Source organism: Marmota monax, unplaced genomic scaffold (genome assembly GCF_021218885.2).
Source record: "Marmota monax isolate L192 unplaced genomic scaffold, Marmota_monax_Labrador192_F-V1.1 WCK01_AAM20220418_F8-fsc00046, whole genome shotgun sequence".
NCBI lineage: Eukaryota > Metazoa > Chordata > Mammalia > Rodentia > Sciuridae > Marmota > Marmota monax.
The window spans coordinates 11,185,488-11,212,885 of record NW_026692486.1 but is presented as its reverse complement, the minus strand read 5'-3'; the positions used below and the strand labels follow the sequence as shown (position 1 = coordinate 11,212,885).

General features: G+C 36.7%; 1 protein-coding gene across 2 annotated transcripts in view; it reads right to left on the bottom strand.

Annotated features, from left to right (window-relative positions):
• Positions 1–26,520, bottom strand: part of Clca2 (chloride channel accessory 2) — a 33,505-nt gene extending 6,985 nt beyond the window's left edge. Inside the window, exons 1-11 of one of the 2 annotated variants that reach the window (XM_058579013.1) lie at positions 25,955–26,520; positions 24,831–24,968; positions 21,279–21,429; positions 18,094–18,202; positions 16,823–16,982; positions 14,975–15,202; positions 11,599–11,829; positions 10,368–10,545; positions 9,453–9,559; positions 4,172–4,396; positions 2,557–2,827 (exon numbers count right to left, since the gene is read on the bottom strand). In XM_058579013.1, the coding sequence (XP_058434996.1) occupies positions 2,557–2,827; positions 4,172–4,396; positions 9,453–9,559; positions 10,368–10,545; positions 11,599–11,829; positions 14,975–15,202; positions 16,823–16,982; positions 18,094–18,202; positions 21,279–21,429; positions 24,831–24,968; positions 25,955–26,140 (1,984 nt within the window). In that variant the 5' untranslated portion in view covers positions 26,141–26,520. The remainder of the gene's footprint in view (positions 1–2,556; positions 2,828–4,171; positions 4,397–9,452; positions 9,560–10,367; positions 10,546–11,598; positions 11,830–14,974; positions 15,203–16,822; positions 16,983–18,093; positions 18,203–21,278; positions 21,430–24,830; positions 24,969–25,954) is intronic. The other variant, XM_046443145.2, reaches the window with a different exon arrangement.
• Between the last annotated feature and the right edge of the window lie 878 nt (positions 26,521–27,398).

Sequence of the window (27,398 nt, the reverse complement as noted above, 5' to 3'; positions counted from 1 at the left end):
TTAAGCTTATTTATGGTCATAAACTCTTTTGAAATAATATATATTCTGCCTCTAAGAAATAAATATGTATTCACATATACACATTTTCATACAATTTTCAAGAGTTTGTGAATGACCTGAAGCTGTTTGATTAAGAATCTCTGTTGGGGGGGAAGAAAACAAAAACAAAAACAGAAGAACTTTGGTCGTTGATAAAATTGTATGGAATTGCTTAATTTCCTCATTAGAGAGTACATGGAATTGTTCTAGATTCTAAGAGGACTGATAACCTGGAGTTTGGCAGCTTTGGTTCTGTCCACAGTGCCATGATTCAGGGGACGTGCTGATAGCTTTGCCAGTGCTAGACTCCCTTCCTTTTGCACTGATCCTTAGAGAGCAGTTCAATTCAGAGCCAAGTCTATGAATGGCAGGAAGACCTAGACCCCAGAATAGCAGGTAGACCACCAGCTTAGGCCAAGTACAAGTCACATTCACCATTCAAGTGCAGGTGGCCTCTTTGGACAAGCAGCTTCTCCTATCCCAGTTGTCAATTCAGTTCTCACACCACACTCCCAGCCCTGAGTCCCAGCACTATACCATTGATAAAGTAGAATCTTCCTCTTCCCTACTGCAGAAGCAGGCTCCTTAACATGAGAAAAGCAGAGTATATTTAAATAAAATGAGTGCTAAACATCTTATTATCAAGGTAGATTTAGCAAATTTTTTTTCTATTGGAAATAAATAAGAGTATAGTATTTATTAGCAATTTTTTTCTATTAGAAATAAATAAGAGTATAGTATTTAGTGATTTAATGACTAATAAGATGGTTTAACATTGTTGAGAAATTCAAAGAAAAATCTCTCCATCACACAGTCAGCACTGCCAGCTCTGTTAATCGCTGAGGCAGAAAGAAATGGGGAAAGACCATTGGCTTGAGAGTTAAGAAAGTTGGCTTTAAGACGTGGATCTGCCACTTAGTAGCTTTGAAGCTTAATATCTCACTTTTATTTCTGTAAAATGGGATAACTTATCATACAGGGTTGCTGTGATAGTTACCTGAGAGTATGCATGAGAAAGTACACTGTTAAATTATAAAGCATTTTGTAAATACAATTTATTGTTATTCATTAATTTTACTTTGCAGATAAATACTGCTTCCATTACAGAAAGTATTAGACAACTATGCACATGTGTGTTGAGTGTCGGGATACAGACTAAATTTACACTTAATGTCTAAGTAGCATTTTTCAAACAAATGAAATGATTCATGGAATAAATATAAAAGCCTATTGAATTGAATCAGGTGACTTTCCCTAGGAGAACAGGATCTATTCTCCAGGCCAGTTCACAGGCTGGAGCAAGGGAGAAACATTCTGCACAGTGCATATTTGGACTGTACACTACAAAATGAAAGCTCGGGCCCCGCATAAGCAATCAGAACATGAGACGTTCATTTGTCTCCATTCCAACAGGCAAACAAGAAAACTTCTTGGTATCCCCCTGAGATGAAATTGAAGTACAGTCCTCTGAATGAACTTTGTTCATAAATATTATACATGATTGCTGTGGTAAGCTAGCTGCACTACAAAAGGGCTGCCAAAACCAAGAATCTTGAAAAATATCAACTTAAAATAACAGAGCAGAGGTATGTGGTTTTATTAGCACATTAAATATTTGGGACTACCAATATAGACTTCAGGGTCTATTATCATTCTGAGAATTTAGTTTAGGAAAAGAACAGAATGGGAAACAAGAAATGAGGAACAACAAAAGAGTTTTAAAAATTTAGTCAGAAAGAGTCCAAGTGCTGCTGTCTGCCTGGTCAGATGCTCTGCTATCCATACTGTATAACATGGCGCTCTGAATTCCATTTATGCAGAACAAGAGCTTTGAATTAGCATTTCTTATTTTACTTGGTATTCCCAGTGGTAGGGAAATCTCTATTTTGATTCCACTAACCTGCTGGCCTGGTCTTCTTTGGGACCAAGTCACACACATCAAAGGCATTGCCAAAGATGTGCTGTTTCCTCTTGTCAACTCAGCTACCTGGCCAAAGAATAGTCTAGGGCCATCTCATGAGTCACAGTTCAATTTCCGATTTTTTTTCACAACTGGGTCCAAAGGGAAAATATGGCTTAACTGTCACTGCATATCCCTTCTTGAGTTTTCATTTGCTATGTTTTAGCTGTCCCGTCTAATTATTTCAGTGAACCAGTAAAACTGTTTACTCTGAGAGAAATACGGGCACATCACAAGGATACACAATTTTGTTCATGAGTGACCTTATGAAGCAAGAGTGTCCGACGTCACTGGCCATGTGGAAGTCAAGACCAAGGAGTTCAGTGGCTTCCTCCCATCTTTTTACAATCAAGATACAGTCACTCTGAAGAGCCTCATAGAGACTATTTTCTCAAATTAGCCTGCAGCTATTTAGTGTATCAGTGATTCTATGAGAATTTGAGATGGAAAATAAAAATAATTGAATTAAAAAAATTTAAGTAGGCTTATATCAATGCAACTTCACCATACGTGGCAACTCTCGTGAACATGTAGAGCACCATGACATTCCTCATTACCTGCTCCGTCGTCAGAAAGTTTCAGCATGACAGGATCTCCAATCTCTGGCTCAACCATCACTGTAACCGTGGCATTAAGAATGGGGTAAAACCCTCTTTTTACATTTGCATAAATTATCACGGGATGAGGAAAATAGGTGCTCTCTCTTTCCACAAAGGCTTCCACAGTGGCTGGGGGCACAGTGGAGCTGGAGGCACGGGAGGCCACTGTCACTTTCAGGGCCTGAGGAGAATGGTGTGTATTGTTCAGGGTGTATATCCAGTGCCCAGGCTGCAAACAAAGGGTTTTCGTTTTATAAAATGTGAGGGGAAAAATTAACAATTTTAAAGCATACATCTAAGATCTTAAGGGTGGGGAGTTTAGATGCCATCACCTGCACAGTCTTCTTTGTTGGAATTCATGTGCTTTGCCATTTTCTAGTGAAGTCTCATTTGAGCATTAAGATCACCTATCTATTCTTGTTTTGGAATCATAACATTAGTAACAGATGAATGTCAGGAATCTCCACATCAAAAATATTTCTATGGTGTTTTGATACAGGGAACCTAATCCAGACAAAGGGGTTGGGCAAAAGGAGCAAGAAAAAGGAATAGTGTTTGCCCTTGTGCACAGATGTGAAAAGGATTCAATGAGCTGCAGAAAAGTTCAATAGGATCAGAGCATAAAGTAATTGAGAGGAAGGTCAAGAAAGGTTGATCAGATTTGCGTTTCAGAAGGATCATTCTGAAGGAGGTGAAGAATTGGAGGGATGCCAGTTAGAGTCAAGGCCAGTTAAGAGATTGCCAACAGCGATGGAGGCAGGGATAGTGTGTGATAAGGCACTGAGTTCAAGCAGTACAAGAGCCGATCTAATCAAACCACTGCCCTGCTTGAAACTTTCAGTGGTTCCCCTTTACCACCAGGATTTAAGCCCCTCCTACCTTTATTCTGCAAAGCTCTTGCTGACATGGCTCTTCATTCCCTACTTCCTCCTTTACCTGCATTCCCAGGCAATGTTCTATTGGAGTTCATCTATATTGAACTACTTGCAGTACTACGAACAGCAATGTTCTTTTTCTCTGAGCCTTTCTATGTGCTGTATCTACCTTCTGGCCCCTTTATTCCCCATATTTCCATTTTAAAGTCCTCACTTCCAGAAAGCATTTCTCCTTCCCACCCTTCTGTATGCTCTGATAGTGCCTTGGTACTTACTCCTTTCATGGCCTCTTATTGTAAATCACCTACAAGACCAAGAAGGTACTCAAAAGCATGTGTATTGCACTGTTCATGTTATAAGTTTTAAGCAGAGAATTTTTCCTAAGCATATAGAAAAGTATGTCCATATGGATTACATAGAGAAGGATGTAAACTAGAAAAAAATTATTTGTACTACTAGTAGAAATACTAATTTCCACTGTTTGAGTTATAAGTTTTTATGTGAAGTTCGCAATATATTTTAGTTGCTCCTCTTAAGTTTTTAACATCTACAAAAATTTTTCATAAAATTTAAAGTTTTGATATATCAAAATAAAATCTCATTTACACACTAAATTTAATAATGTGATTCAATTGAAAGTCAATTGGCTAAATGTTGTTATAAATGTGTGTTGTTATAAATAATTCCTTAACACCTACCTTGGCAGTTCCTGGGATCAAAAGGCTAGCTGTCCGAAAAGCTACATTGATGATAAAATTATTCATGTAGTATTTTCTTCCAGTAGGATCAAGTAATACAATCTCAGGGGGACCACTGGTCTGCCACATGACTAGGAAGATAGTGTTATTGCCCACACTGTTATCCACAGTCACAGTGTTTTTCAATTGATGGTAAGGGCTAACATTTTCACCCATGCTTTCAAGCTGTTAAAAAGAATATATATGTGAAAGTTTCTAGTGTATAAATGATCATTTCTCCTTTTTCGACAAACAAAAACAAATTTGCAAGAATAAAAACATTTAATTTTGACATATAAAATTTTCATATAAAAATGCTTTTCCAAAGCAAAATATTATATAAGTGGTGCTAAAATATTTTGTTGTCGTTAATTCAAGCATCCTTTTATATATATATATATATATATATATATATATATATATATATATATATGACAGCAGAATGCATTACAATTCTTATTACACATATAGAGCACAATTTTTCATATCTCTGGTTGTATACAAAGTATATTCACACCAGTTTGTGTCTTCATACATGTACTTTGGATAATAATGATCATCACTTTAATAACCCCATGCCCCCTTCCTTCCCCTCCAACTCCTCTGCCCTATCTAGAGTTCGTCTATTCCTCCCATGCTCTCACTCCCTATCCCACTATGAATCAGCCTCCTTTTATCAAGGAAAACATTTGGAATTTGGATTTTGGGGATTGGCTAACTTCACTTAGTATTATCTTCTCTAACTCCATCCATTTACCTGCAAATGCCATGATTTTATTCTCTTTTATTGCTGAATAATATTCCATTATATATATGCTACAGTTTTTATCCATTCATCTATTGAAGGGCATCTAGCTATCCCTCTCCTTGTTCTATATCCAAAGGACTTAAAAACAGCATACTACAGGGACACAGCCATATCAATGTTTATAGCAGCACAATTCACAATAGCTAAACCATGGAACCAACCATCATTATTCTTTATCAAGAATGATTTAGCTGTTCTCATATCATCTCTCATCAGAATGAACATTGGCCTCAAATCAGCAATTATAATAACAAACTTTTAAAAATTTTTGTTTGTGAATGTACTTAAATTGTTTTAATTTTTAGATAACATATCCATATACTTTTATAGATTTTAATAAGAAATAAATTTGGGTTTACATGCTGCATTTAATAATGTGATTCAATTGAAAATCAATTGGCTAAATGTTGTTATAAATGTTGTCACTCATAATAAACTGTCTGCACATGAGTGTGTGCTTCTGTGCATGTTCACATGTGTATAACATGTACAGTACATATATGTGCCTGGCACTGTGCTAAATACTTCATGTATATTGTATCATCTGTTCTTTATGGAAACCTTCTGAGACAATGCTGTTCACATTTTACAGATTAGAAGTAATTTGCCCAATGTCATAACAGCAAAAACGTGGAATAGGATAAAACTCATGTGGGTTGGCACCACCAGAGCCTCTGCATCTAATCACTGGGTATTCGCAATAGATACAAGTCTGTAAATAATTTTTAAATTACATTTATTAAAAACATTAGAATACTGTAAAATTGCTCAAACCTGGAAAAATAATATTAGTGAATGGCAGCAAAGGTATCGTGGATCAATTTAACAAGTGTTTGTGGGCTGCCAATGGCTATGCTGTACTCTCCACTGGGCCCTGGGCTGCTGAAGGGACTTTAGAGGTGGCTTCTGCCCTAGGAGAACTAATGATATGCAAACAATAGGGAGCAGCAGCCAATGTTGGGAATGCTAAGACTAATTTGAAACCATATGAAGACTATTTTATATTAAATTTAGTTTTCATGGGTTTTTTTGACAGTTGGTTTTATACCATGTTAAAGAGGAAATAACAGGGTATAAAGATTATGGGTAATTGGCAAGAGAATTGATTATGGTCTAATCTATCTATAACATATATGTCATTTATAATTCACATTTTTACTTTATCTTTTTTAATTTAAGTTTATTTTAACTGATAAAAACATAAAAATTGCACTTATTTATGGAGCACCATATGATATGTTGATATAAGTATACACTGTAATTTTTAACTCAGGTAAAACATTTTATCTCTGAAATAATCATTTCTTTAGGGTGAAAACACTCAAAATCCTTTCTTCTAGCCCTTTGAAATATACCGTACACTGTCAATGTCTATCTATAGTTACCCTGCTATGCACTAGCACACCAGAATCTCTTACTCCTAACTAAAATTTACTACCCAACAATCAACCTCTTCCCATTTCTCCCTCTCCCCTACTCCCTATGGCCTCTGATAACCACCATTCCACCCTCATCTTCTATGAGATCAGCTTTTTTATATTCCACCTATGAGTGAGATTATGTGCTACTTATCTTTCTGTGCCTGGTTTATGTCATTTACTATCGTGATTTAATCTTGGTATGTGTCTAGAAAAGTGTCCATTTCTCTTAGTTTATCGGATTTGTTGACAGTTGTTCATAATAATCTCTGATGAATCTGTGTATTTGTTTGGTGTCAGCTGCCATGTATCCCTTTTCATTTCTGATTGTATTTATTTAAGTCTTCCCTCAATTTTTATTTGTCTAGCTAAGGGTATATCTCTTTTGCTTTCCTTTTTGAAGAACAGCTCTTTATTTCATTAATCTTTTGTATTTTTTTAGTCTCCATTGCATTTATTTCTGCTCTGATCTTTATTATTTATTTCTTTTCTCTTTCTGGCCTTCTCTCCTTCCTGTCCCTGGTCTTTATTACATTATTTCTTTCCTTCTACTAATTTGAGGTTTGATTTGTTCTTGTTTTCCTAGTTTCTTGAGATGCATTAATTGGTTGTTGATTTGAGAACTTTCTGCTTCTTGATATAAATTTATTGCTTTAAGCTTCCTTCTTAGCATTGCTTTTGCTGTATCACATAGGTTTTGGTATGTTATATTTCCATTTTCATTTGTTTCAAGAAATTTTTAAATTTCTTGATTTTTTTTTTTTTTACTTGATCCGTTGGTTGTCCCAGAGTAAGTTGTTTAATTTCCTTGTATATGAATAATTTCCAAAGCTTTTCTTTATATTGACTTCTATTTTATTGCACTATAATTAGAAAATATACTCAATGTGATTAAAATTTTTAAAAATTTGTTGAGACTTGTTCTGTGACCCATCATATCCTGAATGTGGCATGTGCTGTTGCAAAGAATGTGCCTTCTGCAGTTGTTCTGTGGAAAGCCCTTCGGATGTCTATTAGGCCTGTTTGATCTAGGGTGAAGTTTAACTCTGCTATTTCCTTGTTGATCTTCTGTCTGGATTGATCATATGGTATTAAATTTGCTACTAGTCTTGTATTGGGATCTGTCTCTCATTTTGGGTCTTTTAATATTTGCTTTTATTTGGGTGCTCTGATATTAGGTGTGAACACAGTAAGGATTGTTACTTACTCTTGCTGAGTTGACCCTTTTATCATTATATAATGATATTCCTTATCTATTTTTTACTGCTTTTGATTTAAAGATCTCTTTGATGTGATATGAGTATAGATAGTCTCGCTTTCTTTTGGATTCAGTTTGCATGGGATATCTTATTCTGTCTGTTCATTCTGTCTATGTGTTTCCTTAGAGGTGAAATAAGTTTTCTGTGAGCAACATATACCTGGGTCTTTTTTTAAAAATCTATTTAATCACTCTATGCCTTTTAATTGGAGAATTTAATCCTTTTAATGTAATTATTAATAGGTAAATTACATTATTTATCTATTAATAATTACATTAAAAGGATTAAATAATTAATAATTAATAAATTAATAAAAGTTACCACATTTTGTAACTTGTTTTCTAGTTTTAATATTTTTCTTTTTTTTTTTCCTCCCTTATAGTCTTCCTTTGAGGTTAAGTGGTTTACTAGTGTGTTCTGATTCCTTGCTTATTACCTTTGGTTTGTCTGTTATAGATTTTTGCTTTATAATTACCATGAAGCTTACGAAATACATTTTTTAATAATAAGCTATTTTGAAATGAGAGCAAAATAACACAGTTATAAAGATAAGAAAATAAACAAAAAAGAGAGAAAAAATCAGACTAATGAAACTCTGCACTTTCACTCCATTCCTTCCCACAATTTGGATTTTTGATATTCAATTTTACATATTTCTCTATTGCCTATCTCTTATTTTATTAATATGCCTATTATAAGTTATTTTATATTTTAGCCCTCATACTACAGATAGGAATGGTTTGTGTTCCATGTTTACAATATTAGAGGATTCTAAATACATCTGTATAGTCAACCTTCTGATGTTTTCCTCTTACTCATGAACATCTCTATCTTCCAGTTTGAAGAACTCTATTTAGCATTTCCTATCACAGGTCTGGTGGACACATACTCTTTCAGCTATTGCTTGGGAATGTCTTTATTTTGTAACTTCATTTCTAAAGCTGGGTAGAGGACTTTGGGTTTAAAGTTTTTATCTTCAATATTGTGACATCTCATGCCACTCTTTGGCCTATAAGGTTTCTGCTAAGTCTATTGTCAGACAAATTGGGACACTTATGTGTTATTTGTTTCTCTTCACTTGCTACTTTATGAATCATCTCTTTATCTTTAACCTTAGAGAATTTGATTACAATATGTCTTGGGCATTTTTTTTTTACTTCTAATAAGGTGGTTATTGCCTTTTCTGTGTACATATCACCTTCATGTTAAATATTTCCTAACAATGTACTCAGTTCATTGTTTACATCAAGTTATTAACTTGGCAGATTCACTCACCATCTGTAAGGAAACTGAAGATGAAATTCTGTTCAAAACATTATTCAGTTATGTCCAGGATATTCAAAATAATTAGAAAATATCGATCCTTTTAAAAACGGCTTAATTAGTAAAGAAGCAAAAGTAAAATACCATCTGGTCGGTGGAAAGTTATCATGGAACTGAAACTAAATACAGTTTCCTATATTTCTTTCGGGCCTTGCACCAACCCACTCTCCCACCCCCACTTGCATTTTGAGTCACAAAGAAGTAAGCTTTCTCACAGACCTTGAAAAACAGAAGTAGTAATTATAGAAAATGGCTCCTAGAGAAGTACAGGCATCACCTGGCTCTTGCAACACCAAGAAGCTCAGTAAAAGCCTTCTACACACAGATGATTACATACTCCAATGAAGTAAATGGAACAGTTGGTACAATTCATCTGTTTCCCTAGCTTTCCCTCCCCCGCGCATCAATGAACGCAACATTGAAGAAATGCTGACCTGAATGCTCTGTTGAAAAAGGTCTCCAGTTCCAGAGGAAATTCTACTGAAAGCATCAATCATGCTATTAGAGTTTGATTTATCTGGAACGTAAAACTTTAAACCTCCTGAAATAGAAATTGGGAAATTAACTATATAGGATAAAATAAAACAAACAAACAAACAAAAAGATAGACCTTTCCCAACAAACTTTCTTTGTATTGGAGTATTAGTTTCAGGGGGGTTGGATCTGAGCTTGATATACTGTGTGATATCTTGTATAGCTAGCTGCACAGTAAGTAGCCGTAGGGGTTAGTTTTATCTGCTCTGTTCATATCTGTATTGTCCAGGCCTAGGATTCTTCCCATTATGTCAGAACTAAATAAGTGCTTATTGAATAGTTTGGGATCATGGCAACTACTAGATAACTTAGGTTAATTGCTATCTATATTGCTATATATTTATATTTATGTTCTGAAAACATCACTTTCAGAAATAATTCAGTAAGTCCTAATTTTCAATAGTAAAATCAGCATACTCATTTTTTATCAAATATAAGGAATATGAGATAAGTTTATCAGTGCTTCATCAGAATTAAAAGGATATGTAACTCACAATACTGTACACATCCCTATTATGGATATTAGTGTAGTTAGTCTTAAACATGTTTTTTAGCTCCATGATTATACATCCTTAGGCTGGTTTAACAAAGAAATTATGCAAATATATTTTTATTGGACACATTTAATTTGGACATTCTAAAGAAAATATAAAAACAAAATCAACAAAATTTTATCAATGGTTTGTAGTGTACTTTTAAGAAAACATTTTCTGTTTTTTTCAATTAAGCCAAATAATGTGAGTTTCATGATTGTGTTTTGAAAATTCGAGTTTAAAAGACACACTATAACAGATAAGTTTTTAGAAATTTATTACCAGTAACATGGGATAATTCCTCCAGGTTTCCCACCGCAGAGGAGCCCAGGACAATGGAGTGGACGGTTGACCCACTGCTGAGCACTGTGAGCAAGCAGTTGCCAATGTGCTCGTCACCTCCACTGGTCACTAATATCATCACAGAGCCATAGGTTTTGCCATTCAGCTTTTCAACCACCTGAACATAGAATATCAGTCATTTCAAAGGAAATATAGTTCAAACTGTCTTATTTAGCAGGCAAATTCACTCTCAGTCTAAATTCCTTAACAGTGGGACACATGCCTTTTGGAGGTCTTCCATGAATCTTCACACTCTGTGCCATCCCCACTGAGTCCTCACCTCACCCAGTCACAGCACTCGTCACCCCATGTGCCACTGCCAAGTTGCTTGTGGGCAGGCACTTTTCCTGTTCCAGCACCATGATGTGTCCATAGCTAAGAACAGTATCCACCATAGAGGATATGGTCTTTGTCACTGAATGAGAACCTTGCCTCTGAGACCCAGCAAGTGCTTAGAGCAGTGTTTCTCAACCATGGCTACGTATGAGAATTACATAAAGAGATTTAAAAACTTTTAATGATCAGATCACCCCCAGAACAATGAAATCAGTCTCTTGGAGATGAAACCAAGGCATCAATTGGTGGTGGTGGTTTGGGCACTGGGGATTAAATCCAGAGCTTCGTACATACAAAGCATGTGCTCAACCCTCAGCCTCTAAGTATTTTTTAATCATGAGACATCAATGGACAGTCTAAGTGGAGACATAACTTGGCTATAGGCAGCCTGAGGTTTTGCTTGCTATCAGAGGCTTGACACATGGCTGCAGCTCAGATGCTCTTTTAGAAAGACTCTGACATTCCTGAATGTCAGAAACATACTCATTTTGACTCGAAAAACCAAGGGTAACTCTGGATACAGCTGGGACAGACTCAGAATAAATAGGAACAGTTTTAAAAGTGCTCAGATATTGTCTCTCATTCTTGGCCATGGTATTCATTTATTTGTTCATTCCTTCAATAAGCATTTACCAAGCAACCATTACATGCTGAGTACTTTTCAAGATGAACAAGACATTGTCCTGGGATTTTAAGGATAATTCATCATTGCTCTCCAATAGCTGAGGCTGTAGTAACCACATGGTAATAGATTACCCCTAATTAGAAAGAACCTCAGAAACAAAATGAAGGAAAGAATAATAATGGTGATGGAGCTTAGGATACTCTACTGTACCTCAAATCCTTTTTTAAGTCCTGAGCAGATACTGGTTTCTGCTTCAGCTGACACAGTGGTAGGCAGATACGAAACCAGCAGCTTTCGGTCATCATCACTGTTAATTTGATGTAGCTGGGCTTGAATCTCTCCTTTACCATCAAAATTGACAATGCCCACAAAAGAGTGAATTTCAACAATCTGCATCAAGTAAAATTCAGCTGCTTGTTGCAGTCGGAGGAGTCTGTCAGCCTACATCCCAAAAAGGAAAAAAAAAAAAACAAAACAGATGACAATGTCTGATTTGTAGACAAAAATATGAACTAAGTAATTCAATTAGCAAATGTCTCGACTAATTCTTTAGAGATGTTGCATTATAGTTTTTTGAGTTTTAAAGAGTGACATACTACTAGAATATTGTTCTATTAATTGCAGGTTCAAAATGCATGTTTTCGGGGAAGGAGGGATGGTTTGGAACAAGCTAGCTCTTTATAATAAGAACGCATATCTTCACTATTTCTCTACATCTCAGAACAAATTGAGTCTAGATTTGTAACCACTTCTTTTAAAATTCAGTGCAGGTAAGAGGCAACATTGCAAAGAGACCCTGTGGTGGAGAGGAGTAACAATCAAGGGACCCAATGTCTACCTCTATGTTGCTACCCTCTTTTATGGTGGCCCTCTTAGGCTGGACACTTCATCCATATTGTGAGGTTAATAGTATCTTTCCTGATTAGTACATTAGACAACTGAGATACTTATGACAGTATAAAGTGATATCAGTGGCCAGGTTTGTACAGGTGATGCTACTGATTAATTCACAGCAGTCACTTGTTTTGAAGGCTATGAGGAAAGAGAAAGGAGCAGCAAGCTGAACTTCATTGACGACCTCATCAGGGATGATGGTGATCTTTTCCTTCAATCCAAACAGTTCCTCTAATACCCAGACCCCATTTCACATATTTTAGTCCCACACATATCTTAATGCCCCAATATATGTCTCTAACTCTACATACTTTTAATTCATTCTTAATCTTGACCTCTGTTCTCAACTAATAAGCCAGAAACCTGGAACTGTCTCTTACCATTCTTCTTACCAACCCCCATGTCTTTGAACAGGTCATGTCAGTTCAGTGTTAGTTATAACCAGACCCATCAATGCCCTTCCTTCTAATGTTACCTCTTGGCCCCTGCACACACACTTTCCTTTCCAGGAATGCCCTCCCTTTTCTTCCTTCATCTCATCCAGCCTAGCCAGCTCCCCCTCATCATGCAAGATTCAACTCCAGGTGCACCTTGTCAGTGAAGCCCTTCTCTAGCACCCCCTTCCACAGCACCAGATGAGGCCTGGTCGCTACTCCACAGTGACTCACACCTCAGTGGAGACCTATCACACGTTTATTCACATGTGTGTGTCATGTATCTCTTTGTATTATGTTTTAAAGCAGATACCCTGTTCTTGACATCTCTGTGCCCACCGCCCAGGCCAGCACTGTGTGAGTACTTGATGAATGAATGTTCAATGAGCTTGTTATTTTGGGCTCATTTCTCTTCTACTTATTTTAGGTCTTCTCTCAAATACAATTATCTTTCCCTTCCTCTTCATTCATTCTTGCTCAACAGGGTCAGGGAGCCAATATAAATTACACAGAGACCATATTTAGGGAAATCATGCCCTGTTCAACTGCAGGCAGGCAGCATGTCCACATTATCCAGATGCTGATTGCTGAAGTGGATTTCCTAATACTTCAGAGGCAAACATTCTCTGACTGTTGATTCTAGGAATAAAGACAGGAGAAATTCTCTCCTTGACAAGTACTATAATAAAAATGACACTAACAGTTATTGATTATGAGCCCAAAATTTTATATTTATTGTCTCACTTGTTCCCCCTCAAAAACTTATTAAAATGGATAGTGACATGCTGGTAAATATTTAGTAACTGGCTTTCTGGCTTTAAAAAAAATGAGCTCTGACTTGTAGCAGTTACCAATTTCTATGGAATACATATTCCTACCCTGGCTGATATCAGGTTATCAAAGCAATATCACTGAATGCAGAGGGAAGAAAAGATGTTTAGGAGCAAAGCAGCAAACCCATATGGGAAGATAAGGGATCAAGAGACTCTTTTTTTTTTTTTTTTTTTTGGTAAAGGGCCAGATAGTAAATAATTTAGGCTTTGTGGGCCATTAATTCTCTGTTACAAGTACTTCAATCTGCTATTGCAGCAATAAAGAGGCATAGGAAATATATAACAAATGAATTGCTATGTTCCAAACTCAACTTATGGACACTGAAATTTGAATTTCATGTAACTTTTAGGTGCCAGAAAACATTATTCTCTTGATTTTTTTCTTAACTATTTAAGTCTAAAATTACTCTTCACTTGTGAGCTATGTACATGGTGGGTCAGACTTGGCCCATGAAATAGTTTGCCAATCCTGACCATAAATAAAAATAACAAGTAGTAGAAGAAAATTAGAAAATTATGAGTTTTGAGCATTTAGTTATTTTGATGTATTTTATTTAATCATAAGTTTACATAGTTTAAATCTCTCTCTCTCTCTCTCTCTCTCTCTCTCTCTCTCTCTGTGTGTGTGTGTGTGTGTGTGTGTGTGTGTGGTGCTGGGGATTGAACTCAAGTTAGCACATGCTAAGCATGTGTTCTACCACTGAGCTAAACCCCTATCCCCATAGTTCAATTTTTAATAATAGCTGTTTGTAACAACTGAATTTTAAGTTTCCTAAAAACTTAATAGTTGACTCTCCTGAAAGCAGGTGTTATTATCTGTTTTACAGATGAGAAAATTTTGCTTCAGAGAGGTCATCTTATTCTTCATTACACAAACAGTAAGTGAAAGAGCCAAGACTTAAAACACACCTGCCTAATTCCAGAAACTATGCCTTGAACCATTCTGAGAGATAGAGTTTTCCAGAGTGGGTTTCAAGGAGCTACTAGATTGTCAGATGACTGAACTAGAAGTTCTGTACACACTGGCATGGAAAACACACACACACACACACACACACAGTAGGTATTTGTGCCTGCTGCAAGTTTGGTCAACTGCTTCCACCAGGGATGTTCACCAGTGAGTAGAATGTGACCAGACAGATGCTATTTGTTGCATGTCAGAGTTTTAGAAAAGGGTCTTGGTGGGAAAAGTCACAATTAGTAGCAAAAATGCAGGTTAGGAATTATCTGTGCATCTTATTTGTCTTATCCTTCCTTTTTGGGGCCCACATTCTGAATTCATTCCTCTCATCCCCAAGAAAATGCCTTTGACTGTTCCAAACCTTAAGACTCCCTCATGCTGATCCTTACTCCTGAAAATATAAAGGATTAAAGACTAATAGAAAAAAAAATGATGCTTTACCCCATTTTAGTTCAAAATGTTACCTCTGCCATCTTGCTGGACACATCCAGCACTAAACAGACCACCTTGTCACCGGCCTGTGTAACAGTGAAAGTGGGAGGAGGTGGAAGCTCAGAACCCTTCCAGGGAAGGCTGCCTTTGAAGTCAGCAGAGTCTGCCATCACATCCCACGCACTTCTGAGGCTGCAAATTTGGTTCTGTAGGTTTGGAGCTTCTTGGTTGTGAGTACTTGCATTACAGAATTCAACTACCTGGAAAAAGAAGAGTCCATCAGAGAGTAAACCTCCTCCTAGACCCAACACACTTCTCATTTTCCAGCAACTCCAGATGAAAGAAAGGGTAAGCTGAAGGAGAGGGAATCTGAAGTACCTCAGTCAGAGACTTCTTCCTTTAAAAAATGACATCAAGCTTACAAATCAACTGTGGTACCCTTTGTTTGATACACTAGCACCCTTGTGGTACTGACAGCAATATCTTAAAGCTTATTTGCACTTAGATAACAGAGAGCAGACAGTATGTATAGCTCAATCTTAGAAAAATAAAACAATATCCCTCCCTATTTTAGCATGATATTATGTTAAGGAAACACCCTAGGAGATATTATCTTGACCAGCCTATCCATTGGAATCATATTAAATGACAACTGCACCTTTATTTGTGAATCAGCATATATTGATCTTGTGCAAATATTGATCCTGTAAAAATAGGATAAGGGGAAAACCTTAAATCTACTTCCTGACACACACCTCCCTTTTAGAAAAAAAAATTTTTTTTGGTGGTGCTAGAGATTGGGCCTTGTGCATGCTAGTCAAGGACTCTACCAAGAAATATAGTTTTAATTCATTTATTAGTAATAAACCAATGTCAAAATCCCATTTAAATGTATGGTTTGCATTGCAAAGTAATATTTTACCATCTATTCCCAGTGGTTATATTCCTATGAGTAGACAAATACTTCCTGCTAACAGAGCCATGGGAGCTTAGAGCTATAAGGAACTTTATAGACCCTAGTAGTTCTATCTCTAATTTATACAAGAGAAAGCTGAGTAGGATGGGTGACAGGAGCAGAATCTGTTTTGTTCATTTAGGTCTTTTCCCTATTTTTCATGACTATGGTTAGGAGATTGTGGAACATTTTTCACCGGATATTTTTGAGTAAGCCCTTCAAAGGATTACAAAGAGGATACAAAGTCACAAAGAATAGGGAGCAAATACCTAAAATTACGTTGGCTTCAACACTAAAGTTATAAATTTAAAACATAATGGATAGGATAAGAAATATGAAAAATCATCTTAGTTACAAATGACTCCTTACCTTGACTAGAACCAAGCTGAGGGAAAAAAGTTAACTGAAAGGAAAGCAAGAAATGTTTCAATACAAGAGGCATTGGTCCGCCACAGAAATATAGAGAAACTTCCACAAAGCTATGTGTCCACAGTGTTCCCAACCCCATGGAGAGATGACCCCCAGACTGACTTTCAGGTCTTTGTGAAGTTGGATAGTACATCAGGTCACGAAGGTTGATTCCACTGCTAAGCAACTTAGCAAGACCTTATCTCAAGGCATAAAATAAAAGACTATGGATGTGGCTTAGTGGTAAAGCACTCCTGGGTTCAATATCCTTAGGACCAAAAAAAGAAACAAACAAACAAAGCATACAGGAACACCACCATATAAGCATTTATTTTGTGGTCTCCAGGGTCCCCTTGTTAACTTACTTTCCTGGGAAGCAAATTATCACATTTATAAAGAAATCTTTATTTGGTGATCATCTTGGAAGGCCTCAGTTTTTAAGTACTTAAAATATATACAACTATCTTGGGAAGAGATGGAACCTTACAGGAGTTTGTCATTTCAAGGACATACTTACAGAAGATAAACTTTGCATGAACATTATTGATGCAGTTGCATTTTGGGTGCTGTTGTAGATAAACACACATCCTTCTTTGAAAAGCTTACTAATAATGCAGTTTTCTTGGGGGCAAGGGCCTTTTTCACACACAAAAATGCCTGTGATGTCAGATGAACATCTGAAAATGAAAAAAAAAAAACTGGGAATTGGTTCTTTTGTAGAGGTACTTATGTTACTTCTTGACTAGCTTATATAATAATTTGTTTCAAGGATTAGAGCTTGCTAGATACACATAAACATTTTAAAACTGCTCTACTAAGAAAGCTCATCAATTTAGAAATGCACTTCACTTTATTTTAAAGCATGAGTCTTGATGAAAGTGTTCTGTATTATCAAAGGTTTTAACCAATTAGAGTCAAAGCAAAAGTTACTAGGAAATCTAGAGGAATTTTAGGAGACCCAAAGAAGGGCATGAATAGCAATAGCTGTGGCAGTGCTACTTTGGGTTTGGGTCCACTGGACATCAGAGAAAGAAGAGAATGAGGATGTAATGATGATACTTAAAAGGATTTCTTCCTCAATAAACAACCTCAAGTCTTGTTGATGGGAGTGAAAAACATTGCCACTTTGAGGAGACGATTTAGTGAGCATCACAGTTGAGAGTACCCTCAGACCCAGTATTTCTGAGAGGAATTCAACAGACATATAGATTAGCCTGCATGCATGAGAAATGGCATATGGATAATACCTGCATTGTTATTGGGAATAACCAAAAATAGAGATAATTTATGTGTCCAATAGGAGGGAACTGGTTGAATAAATTATGGTATATCCACACAATGAAATTATTTAAAATGGGGTGAGGAAAAAATATATACTCATATTTATTTGAATTTTCCTGAAGAAATACTGAAAAGAAATAAGAGACTAATCAACATGGTTACTTAGAGTGGATGTGAGGAAACATAATGAAGATAGTGTTGGGAATGAGACTGCTAAAAGTTTATTTAACTTTTTATGTTGTTTTGACATATTAACCACATAAACATTTACCTGTTTTTATTAAAGTGCAACAAGATTTGAAAACAAAAAATGGAAGGATCTCTTCCTTGTTAATTTTTAATTGCCAACATAAACTTAATTTTATTCTTATTTTTTTATTTTTATATCACATAATGTTAAAATCAGAATAAAATAAAAATAAAATAATAACATTTATTATTTCTTCATAGTGAAAATTTCATTAATTTTAGAGTCAATAAATTTTAAACATGAGAAAAAGTACTAACCTTGTAACTTTAATTTGATTTTGTCCATTTATATAGAAAGGTTTATCATTATTATATTCATCAAACACACCCCAACGGAGATGGGCCCATTCATGGACAAACACTCTGCCTGTGGAAGACAAAACTTTTACCTTTGAGCTCCCAAAAATCTGAGCCATGGGCTGTACTAATGAGTGAATATGTTATATCCCTCAATTCTACACCTCTGTCTAAGTCCTCTCCCACCCTCCCTTCCCATCTCTTCCTACCCCACCTCCAACCATCATAAAAAAAGGCAGTATGGAAATATATTTGTCCTGTAAATGCAAACCAGTGATTTTCTTATTGTAGATCTTCAAGAAGCTAATGAGGAATCCCACATCCTCTCATTTTCTCAATGAAGCTATCTAACAGGTTTCTATTTAGCTTTATGGAGACCTATAAATCTGGGGTTTGGAGAAAGGGGAGAAGTATATTCTGGCGAGCAAATGAACTTCCTATCTCTAGTCTGTGCTATTCAAGTGTGCCTGCTTTTTTCCTTGCAGGTAATTCTCTTATCTACAGCAATGACTGAAACCTAAGGGTCAGGGAGGAAGTAGGGAACAAAAAACAAGAGCACACAATCTTCTTTGCAGCTTTAATGTCCCTTTCTCTTTTATTTTATTCATATTTTTCCATTTTTGTGTTTATTTCCAACTCAGTTCATGGCAGCTCCATCCTCAGCATCAAATCCTTTATAACTTTACCTTTCTGACTCACATTTCCTTCAGATCAGAACTTACTTCTTTCCCCCAGAAATTGTCCAGGTGAACTCCACTCCCAAAACACACATTTCTATTTTTGGAATCACTGTAAGTTCTGGGAACTCAGAAAGTACTTGCTGAGTTGGCTTAGGTGGTGGCATGTTGTACAATTTTGGATCTGGAGACAGAGGGAAGGAGGAGAATGGCCCCAGCTGAGAGTTAGGGAAGGAATGTTCCTACTCATAGAATTTGGGAGTGCTAAAGATACATAGCAGTGCAGAGGTAATCTGCATCTTGTGGTTGCCCGAGGAAGAAAAGAATCTTTATAAATTTTTTTACTTGTTTAAAAATATAATTTATATGCACACATATGGCAAGTAGTCAAATGTTAATATCTACAAAGTTGGTATTTCCAGGCAGAGGAGTATTGATGGATAGTCATAGATTTTATTTTATTATTTTTTTCTCTATTTTCTAAAATGAATTTGTGGTATAACAGGAAAAATATCATTTTGAAAGACACAGGAAAAATATTCTTTTAAAAATACTGCATATGCTTTCAAACAAGCTTACACTTAACTCATTTTCCTCTTCATTGTCAAAAAAAAGGAGTTTGTTGTTTTTGATTTGCTTTTGAGTTGTTGTTTTTTAATTGAGTCCTGCTTATCTACTCTGTCTTCATTTGTCTTCTTTTTACTTATTTTTATTAAACATGAATTTTTTTCATCTGAGGGATGCTTGACTGGTTTTCAATATCTGATTCTTCCATCAGCTGGAGCTGATTCTTCATCTGTTTTTACAGCCTTTATTTCTGCTTTCATTTTCATGATTTCTTCAGCTGTCAGGTCCCCCTTTTTAAGAAAAACCTATGTAGGACTGTTCATTTCTTTGTCACTGTGGTTAGTATCTTTATCTGGGAGCTGAAGCTGGATTCTCTAATCTCATCTCTTCTTTTGTACACTGTGCATAACTCATAGAAAGCCAGTAACACACTGTGTTTTCAGTGCTTTGTCTGTCTGTCTCTAGAAGGCAAGCTCCTCTGAGAGGTACTATGTTGCATCTCTGTATCTAGATGTGCAGAGCCTTGGTCTCTATGGTGGGCCCTTCCCTCTACCTGACTTGCTCCTTAAGGCAGGACAGGATCCAAGCTTGGCAGGCCACACTTAAGACACCTGGTTCTGTTTGCTCATGGCTGGTCTGGGTAAAACCCGTTACAGTTTTGATAAAGTTTTACAAAGTATATTTTTTAGAATATGTCATTTAACTCCCTGCTAACTATACAGAGAATAACAAAATCTATTTAAATTTGAATAGGGTAAAAACAAAAAAACATTAAAAGGCACTACTGTAAGTTACAAACGAAAAGTTAAGGTTGGAAGTTTAGCCCTTGACTGACTGACCTGTTCTCACTAATTTCTCAGATCTCACCCACTGTCCTCCAGTCTGTGGCCTGCAACCTTGACTTCTCTCCCAAGTTCCAGTCCACATTTGACCACAGGCCTAACTTCCTAGCAGGACTGGCTGGGACTCCTCACCATCATCTTGCCTAAATCCACACTTAAGGGTTTCTCCTTTCAACCGGTCCCTCTATTTCTAAGAAATTGGCGCTGTCCTTGTTCCTTACTGCCTCCTGGACATACCTTTTGCTTTTCACTCTGTATCAGTTCCGACCTCTATTTCTCTTTTGAAATTCTGGAATATTTTTTATCACTTGGAGTTGTTAGAATTAAATAAGAAAATATTTAAAAAGCAAACAACAGGGCACCTGGCACATAGGAAGTCCTCGTGTTCTAGTTACTGTCTCTCCTGTCCTTCCCCTCTCACCACATTCACTCTTCCTCAAGCCTTATGGCCTTTTACCTGGACATCTGCTAGTTATTTTCTTGATAACCAGGTCCTCCCCCCATTGATTTGAGTTTGTCAGGTTATCCACACAACCCAACTAATCTTCTGAAAACACTGTGTCGCTCCTGTGCTTATGAACCTTCAGTGGTGAGTTGCTCATGTGAATATTTGGGGCTGTCACATCACCTGGCTCCATGTACATTTCGGTATTTTCTCCCATACCAATCTCTGTGCCATCCGTGGGGTCTCCTTCTATACATCTCTCAAACATGCCTAGGTTCCTCACAACTACAGCTTTATTCACACTCTTCCTGCTATTCTCTCCTTCTCCTTCATTAATCAAAAGACGACACTTTAAAGCCTTTTTCTTTTGTGAGACCTGTTTGGACCACCTTGGTCTCAAAACTTTATTAAATTCTGAGAGCACTTCATTAACCTAGTGCTTAACTCTTCCTGACTTTCTTAGTTCCTCATCTTTGCATGTGCATGTGACTTTTCGCCCCACCCAAACTCTAAGTCCTTGATAAGTTTCAGGTTTTCTGAGTCCTTTTGAGCACCTGACATAAGATCTTGGGAATACTAATGTACAGTAGTTATTTTCTGATTAGCCACACCTACCTCGTGATCCATAGCCAGCTATTAAGTCATCATTCAGTAGGAAGTTCGGTGTGAAATGAATGTATCTTCCTTCTTTTCCACATCCTCTGTATTGCAGAGTGTATGGGTCATCTCCTTGTACCCCATTCCAATCAGTCACTATGACATCTGCCTAAAGTAAAAGAAATATGTTGCGGTACTCTAGATTTTGACTGTGATATTGTTGGCATAAATGTATGTTAAAGCAATCTTCACTGTGCACCTTATATTTGTGCATTTTTCTGTATATAATATACCCTTATTTAAGAGCAGATTAAATAAAAAAGGAAGAAAATAAATGCTTTATAGATGGAACTTAGAATGCATTCACAATTAAATATCAACTAAATCATTTGGCACTTTCAAAAACATCTACTTTTAAAGCTTAGCAAATTTCCGTGGAGCTTCATTACCTCCTTTTGATCTTCTCATTTAGAGAATGGTAGGGATATTTAATCTAGAGGATTAAAATATACTTGAAAGTCAACACTGTTAAAAGTCTGATGTTATAGCACTATAAAATGTAATAAAATATTTAAGGAGATTTTAAGAGCATTTACATATCATTCAGAACTGTGCTGTAAAGAGATACAGCTTTTTACAAACAACTTTTTGTGGATTATTTCATTAGGGAAGGCAGTAAGATCTTTTTCACCTTGTCTTTTCATTCCCATAACCAATTTGATTAAGAAATCAGTCATTCTAGTGAAATTACATTTCTTCTTAAGTCCTGACCATTTCAATTATGATTGCTAAAACACAACATTCAAAGTCTGAAAGTAAATACCTATTCATATAACCATCAAGACAGCATCAATTTATATATCACATTGTTTCTCTTGTTTTAGAAACAAAGATAATATATTGTCCCAAATTTGCCCTTAGAAATTAAGTATGTTGTCAAGTTAAAAAAGGGGAAGAAAGAAGTTTATTTTGCAACAATACTTCTAATATGACCTTAAATATATAATTATCACTACATATGCTATGCGTGGGTGTGTGTTTATGTGCATGTATGTATGCACTTGCCACCGAGGAGAGGAAGAAGATATTTTCCATTTTTCCACCTTGTTCATTTTTTTCTGATGTAATGAATTAATTTTACAATAATTAACATTTATATTTTAAAAAGCCAACGGCTTTGAAAAACAACACCTACCAAAACTGCTAAAGAGGTTGTGCCATTACATAGTCCTCATTTGGACAACACATGACTCCTAGGCTTGGAATTTTGACCAAAAGCAAAAAAGAAAGACTCCTTTGCATGGAATGGGTGATACTCAGAGGCTGTTTTGGGTTACATTAGGCCTTATAGACTATTGTAATTCAGATCCTATCTACTTTTCCTAACCTTTTCCCTTGTCCCCTGATTCCTACCTACATCATACTGTAGATTCACAAGGACAAGAGCTACCTTGCTTGTCTTTGTGTCCTTTGCAGTGCCTAACAAGGTCCTGTTCATATTATCATTCACTGTGTGCTTGCTTAATTGACATGATGAAGTTAAAGGAAATGGCACCCAAAAGATACATGAATAGCATTCAATTTCTAATCTGTCTGCTGGTCTTTCTGTTTAGTAATATTGTTACATATGCTTTACTTATTTGTTTCTCTCCCCATGATGGCGATCAGGGGTTCTACCTTTGGCAACCTGGTTTTGATGCTGGGTGTCTCCAGTACTTCTCAGTCCTACTGAAGACCAAATTGCTTAATGCAATCTCCATCAATCACATAGAGACTACATAGCTTAGTGCAAACAGCATAGGTTTTGAAGTCAAACACCCATTTAAATTGTGGCTCTAATTTATTAGGTGTTTGATTTGAGACAGACTGTTGACCTTCCATGAGCCTCAGTTTCCTAATCTGTAATAACAGCAACCAATTTCAGGCTGCATGATAATTAAATACTACATGTAAATTCTTGGTACTTTCTCCCCAGTCTGTCCCAGTTCCCTTACTTACCCTGTCCCTACACGAAATATTATCAAATGCTTTCATCTGGTCAGAAATCAAATGCTTTTAAGAACCTCTTTAACTTCTTCAGGACACTAGGGTACCTATTTACATTGCTATGCCATTCAGTTTCTGAGAGTAACTTCAAATGTGAGCTAAGAATTAAAATTACTTTAAGAAATTTCATACCAAATAACAAAAATAAGGAAAGGGGCAAGCTGTGCCACATGTCTCAGCCATTCTGATTGGACTATAACAAATCTCGAGCCTACTCCATTACTGATGCCCTGAGTCAAGCTCTTCTCAGTGTCTCTACTCTGGGCCCTCCTGGCAGCTGTGATGGGCTCTTGTTCATAGTCACTCACCAAACTGATTTAACATTTATTTATACTGTACATACCAGTATGAGCTGGGCATCCCTGTGGGAAAGCACCCTGATCTCTAGTTCATGAGAGATCTTCAAGGGTAATTCATTTTTAGTTGGAAAAGAAAAGGTAGCTGTTTTAGTAAGCTTTTTCACTTCTGTGACTCAAAGACCTAACCAGAACAACCGTAGAGGAGGACAAGTTTATCTGAGGGCTCACGGTTTCAGAGGCCTTAGTCCACAGAAGGCCCGCTCTATTCCTTGGGGCTCTAGGTGAGGCAGAACATCATGGGAGAAGAGTGTGGCAGAGGGAAGTGGCTCACATGAAGAGCAGTCTCCACTTGGCAAATACAAATTCACTGATTGGGTTAAGACTCTTACAACCCAGTCATTCTCCTCTGAACCTTCTTGCATTTTGTCTCATACATGAGCTTTTGGATGACACCTCACATCAAAACCAAAACAGTAGCCATTCTTTGCCTTACTCATAACCTTCTGTCCTGCCTTCATATTTCCTCACTTCCCTAAACCAGCATCTTGGCCTTGGGCTAAAGTGAAATTCTGCTAATTTACACCATGGCATGAGAAGGCAGTCATATATTTATATGCGTGGGTGGCTTGTGTTCTTGTCTGTACCTGTGTGTTACTGCCTCTGACAAGATGGTGAATAAAGATAGTCATCCTTGGAATTTCTCCCTTTACTGCTCATCCTCAGGATAAAACTGACTGTTGGTCCTCAACCAAAAATTTCAGCAAGGGCTGAGGTTGTGGCTCAGTGGTAGAGCACTTGCCCCTCACATGTAAGGCACTGGTTTGACCCTCAGCCCCACATAAAAATAAATAAATAAAATAAAGCTATCGTGTCCATCTACAATTAAATATATATATATATATATATATATATATATATATATTTTTTTTTTCAGCAAGGATCCTATAAGTTATTTAGTAAGATCTAAAAACGTACTTGGGCAATGGCATTTTACTTATTTTTCCACTCCATGATTTATACTCATTTATTTTATTTTCATATTTTTAATAAGGATTTTTTATTTTTAACTGACACAAAATAATCATAATATTTATGGGGTACAGTTCATATATTTTGTCAATAAAACTCTGCCCAGTACATTAACATCAATAACACAGTTTATTTTGTTGTTTTTTGTTTCACTCAAGTTTATTTAAGCTCATTTAGTGAAATCCTGAATGCTTACCTTTTCATATGATTCTTGTTTTACTTTGCTATAATTATTAGCATTCCATGTGGCAGGTATTAAAATCTGTATATTTCTGAAAAATACTCTTCTCTTTGTGGCATTGAATAGGTAAAAAGAAGCTTCAGTTATCATTTCCTATAATAAAACAAAAGACAAACTTATTTTTATCACTCATAACACCTTTATATTTTGGCTTTCTGAAGGAGTTCATGAAAGCACAGGAGCAAAAGAAAAAAAAATTAAAATTTCAATGGTTATCTGGAAGAGATCAGAGTGCAGGTCTGGACTTGCCCTCGTGATTCTACTAATTTTTTGAAAGGGTTTTAAGCTTTTACTGAACAAAACTTCTCATGCCACACCTGTGGGCATGTTTGAGACCACACCTATGATGATAACTATTTTCACTCGAGCAATTCCAAAAGGGGCTTTTAAGTAATGATCCTCCCTTGCCATATTCAAGTGAAAATAGGCAATTGCTTTACACCACTCAGGTGAAAAGAGAGATTTTTTTTTGCTCTTGCACCGTACGCACTCTCACCCTTTCTATTTGAGAATTCTCATCGTCAGGATAGTATCCAACAAGATGATTTTAATAAGAACGATCATGCTGATTCATCAGTCAAGTATCCTGTCTCTTTTGCCATAATGGGTTGTTAGTTTTTAAAGTTGCTATCCCAAAACCAGTCAAGTAGAAAAAGCAAACAAACTTTGCAGTAACCAAAAAACCCACTGTGAGCTGAGACTATACAGAAGTAGGTGAACATACTGCCTTGGCCCTAATCATTATTTGTGTGTGTGTGTGTGTGTGTGTGTGCTATCTTTAAGAAATGTTGCCCTCTCAGATTGGGGCTGTAGCTCAGTGGCAGAGCACTTGCCTAGCATGTGTGAGGCACTAGGTGGGATCCTCAGTACCACATAAAAATAAAATAAAGGCATTCTGTCTGTGAAGAAGAAGGAGGAGGAGGCGGGGAGGGGGAAGGGGAGGAGGAGGAGAAGGAGAAGAAATAATCTTGCCCTCTCTATGGCTCAAATACAAACCTGGTAGGGTTGTTAGTTCTTTAAAGAAGGCTACAGTTCTGATCTAATGTGGTCATGATATCAATTTGATAATTGCCACTCACCTTAATGTTTGTGATGAGGTTCTGATTCTCAGGTACCTGAGGATTAATTGCAATAAGTATTCCATCATACCCGTTGTCTTGAAGCTGCACTCTGGCTCCCAGGAGTAGAAGTACTGGACTTAGGGCAACCAGAAAAGTCACAAACTTCAGGCTGCCGACAGAACCTGCATTGTCCCTGTGGGTCATATCGTAGAGAAAGATCTCACTGCTTTACTCACAAGGGCCCTGCTGGGTGCATTGTATCAGGTGGTCAATGGTGAAGCAGATCCTTTCTTCCTGTACTTGAAAGTCTTAGGATGTATGATGTATCATGAAGGAGGTTCCTTGTTTGAAAAATTTGGGCTGGATCTCTCAGGGACCTGTCTCTACAAGCTCTTTTTCTCTGAGGCAATGCCACGCTTGCCTGTTCTGTGGCTGAGCTTCCTCCTGAATTGAAGTTGGGCAAGAAACTTTCCAACCCTTAATCGTTTTATATCTTCTCAGAAGGAAGAGGGAATAAGATAAAAGAAGCTTTAAAGCAGGTGGCCTGCACTGATGGGCTAGAAATCAGTGTATTCAGATTGATCGATCAACTCAAAGCAGAAACAGAAACCTCTAGTGATTTTCTTTCCCTTGTCCTTGACAGACTCCACTATTAATCAGCACAATATTTCCACAGTGCATTCAGGTCATTTTTAGTTTGTTTGTTTCTTGTGACGATTTCCTTGCCTACTTATTGAGGATTTAGAAATCCACCCTGCAGTCCTGTCCCTAGAGCCCTGGGTCAGGCAGTCTGGGCAAGCTCTTAGCTGATGGCTGGGTTAGGGTGTCAGATATCATCCAGGAGAGCCAAGTGGCAGGAATTTGGATGCTGTGAGTGCCACAAGGCCTTTCCCCTGGCTTTGCTGCCTTTTCTCTCTGGACCAGGGAGAAGAATGGATTTCTCTCCCAGAGACTCTCTCCTGCCTCAAACTATTTCTCTAACATCCATTATAGGAGTTAGTATATAGGTTTCACAAATATTTTATGACTGATTAATAATACCTGATAATTATATAATGCCTTGGAGTTTACACGTTAATCCATTTAAATGTCAATTCCCTGATGTAGGTTCAATTTTTATTCCCATTTTTCAAATAAAGACACTGAGTCTCAGAAAGATTTAACAATGAGCCAATGGGGGAAGTTACTAACGCTTCCTGAGTGATAAGTTTTTATTACATCTAGTTTATAGGTGACAAAACTAAGGTTCAGAAAATCTAAAAACATGTTCAAGGTTGGGACTTTTATCCAAGTGCTAAAACTGACTCCCAATCCCCTTATTTTCACGATATCATGTTCTCTTGCAGTTATCCAGTTATCCTGCAAACTCTCTTTCTCTATTCTCTTTGTGTACGAAAACACTATACACAACAGCAACTATAGAAAAACTATCTAAACTAAGGCGAGGGGTCCACAGTGAGCA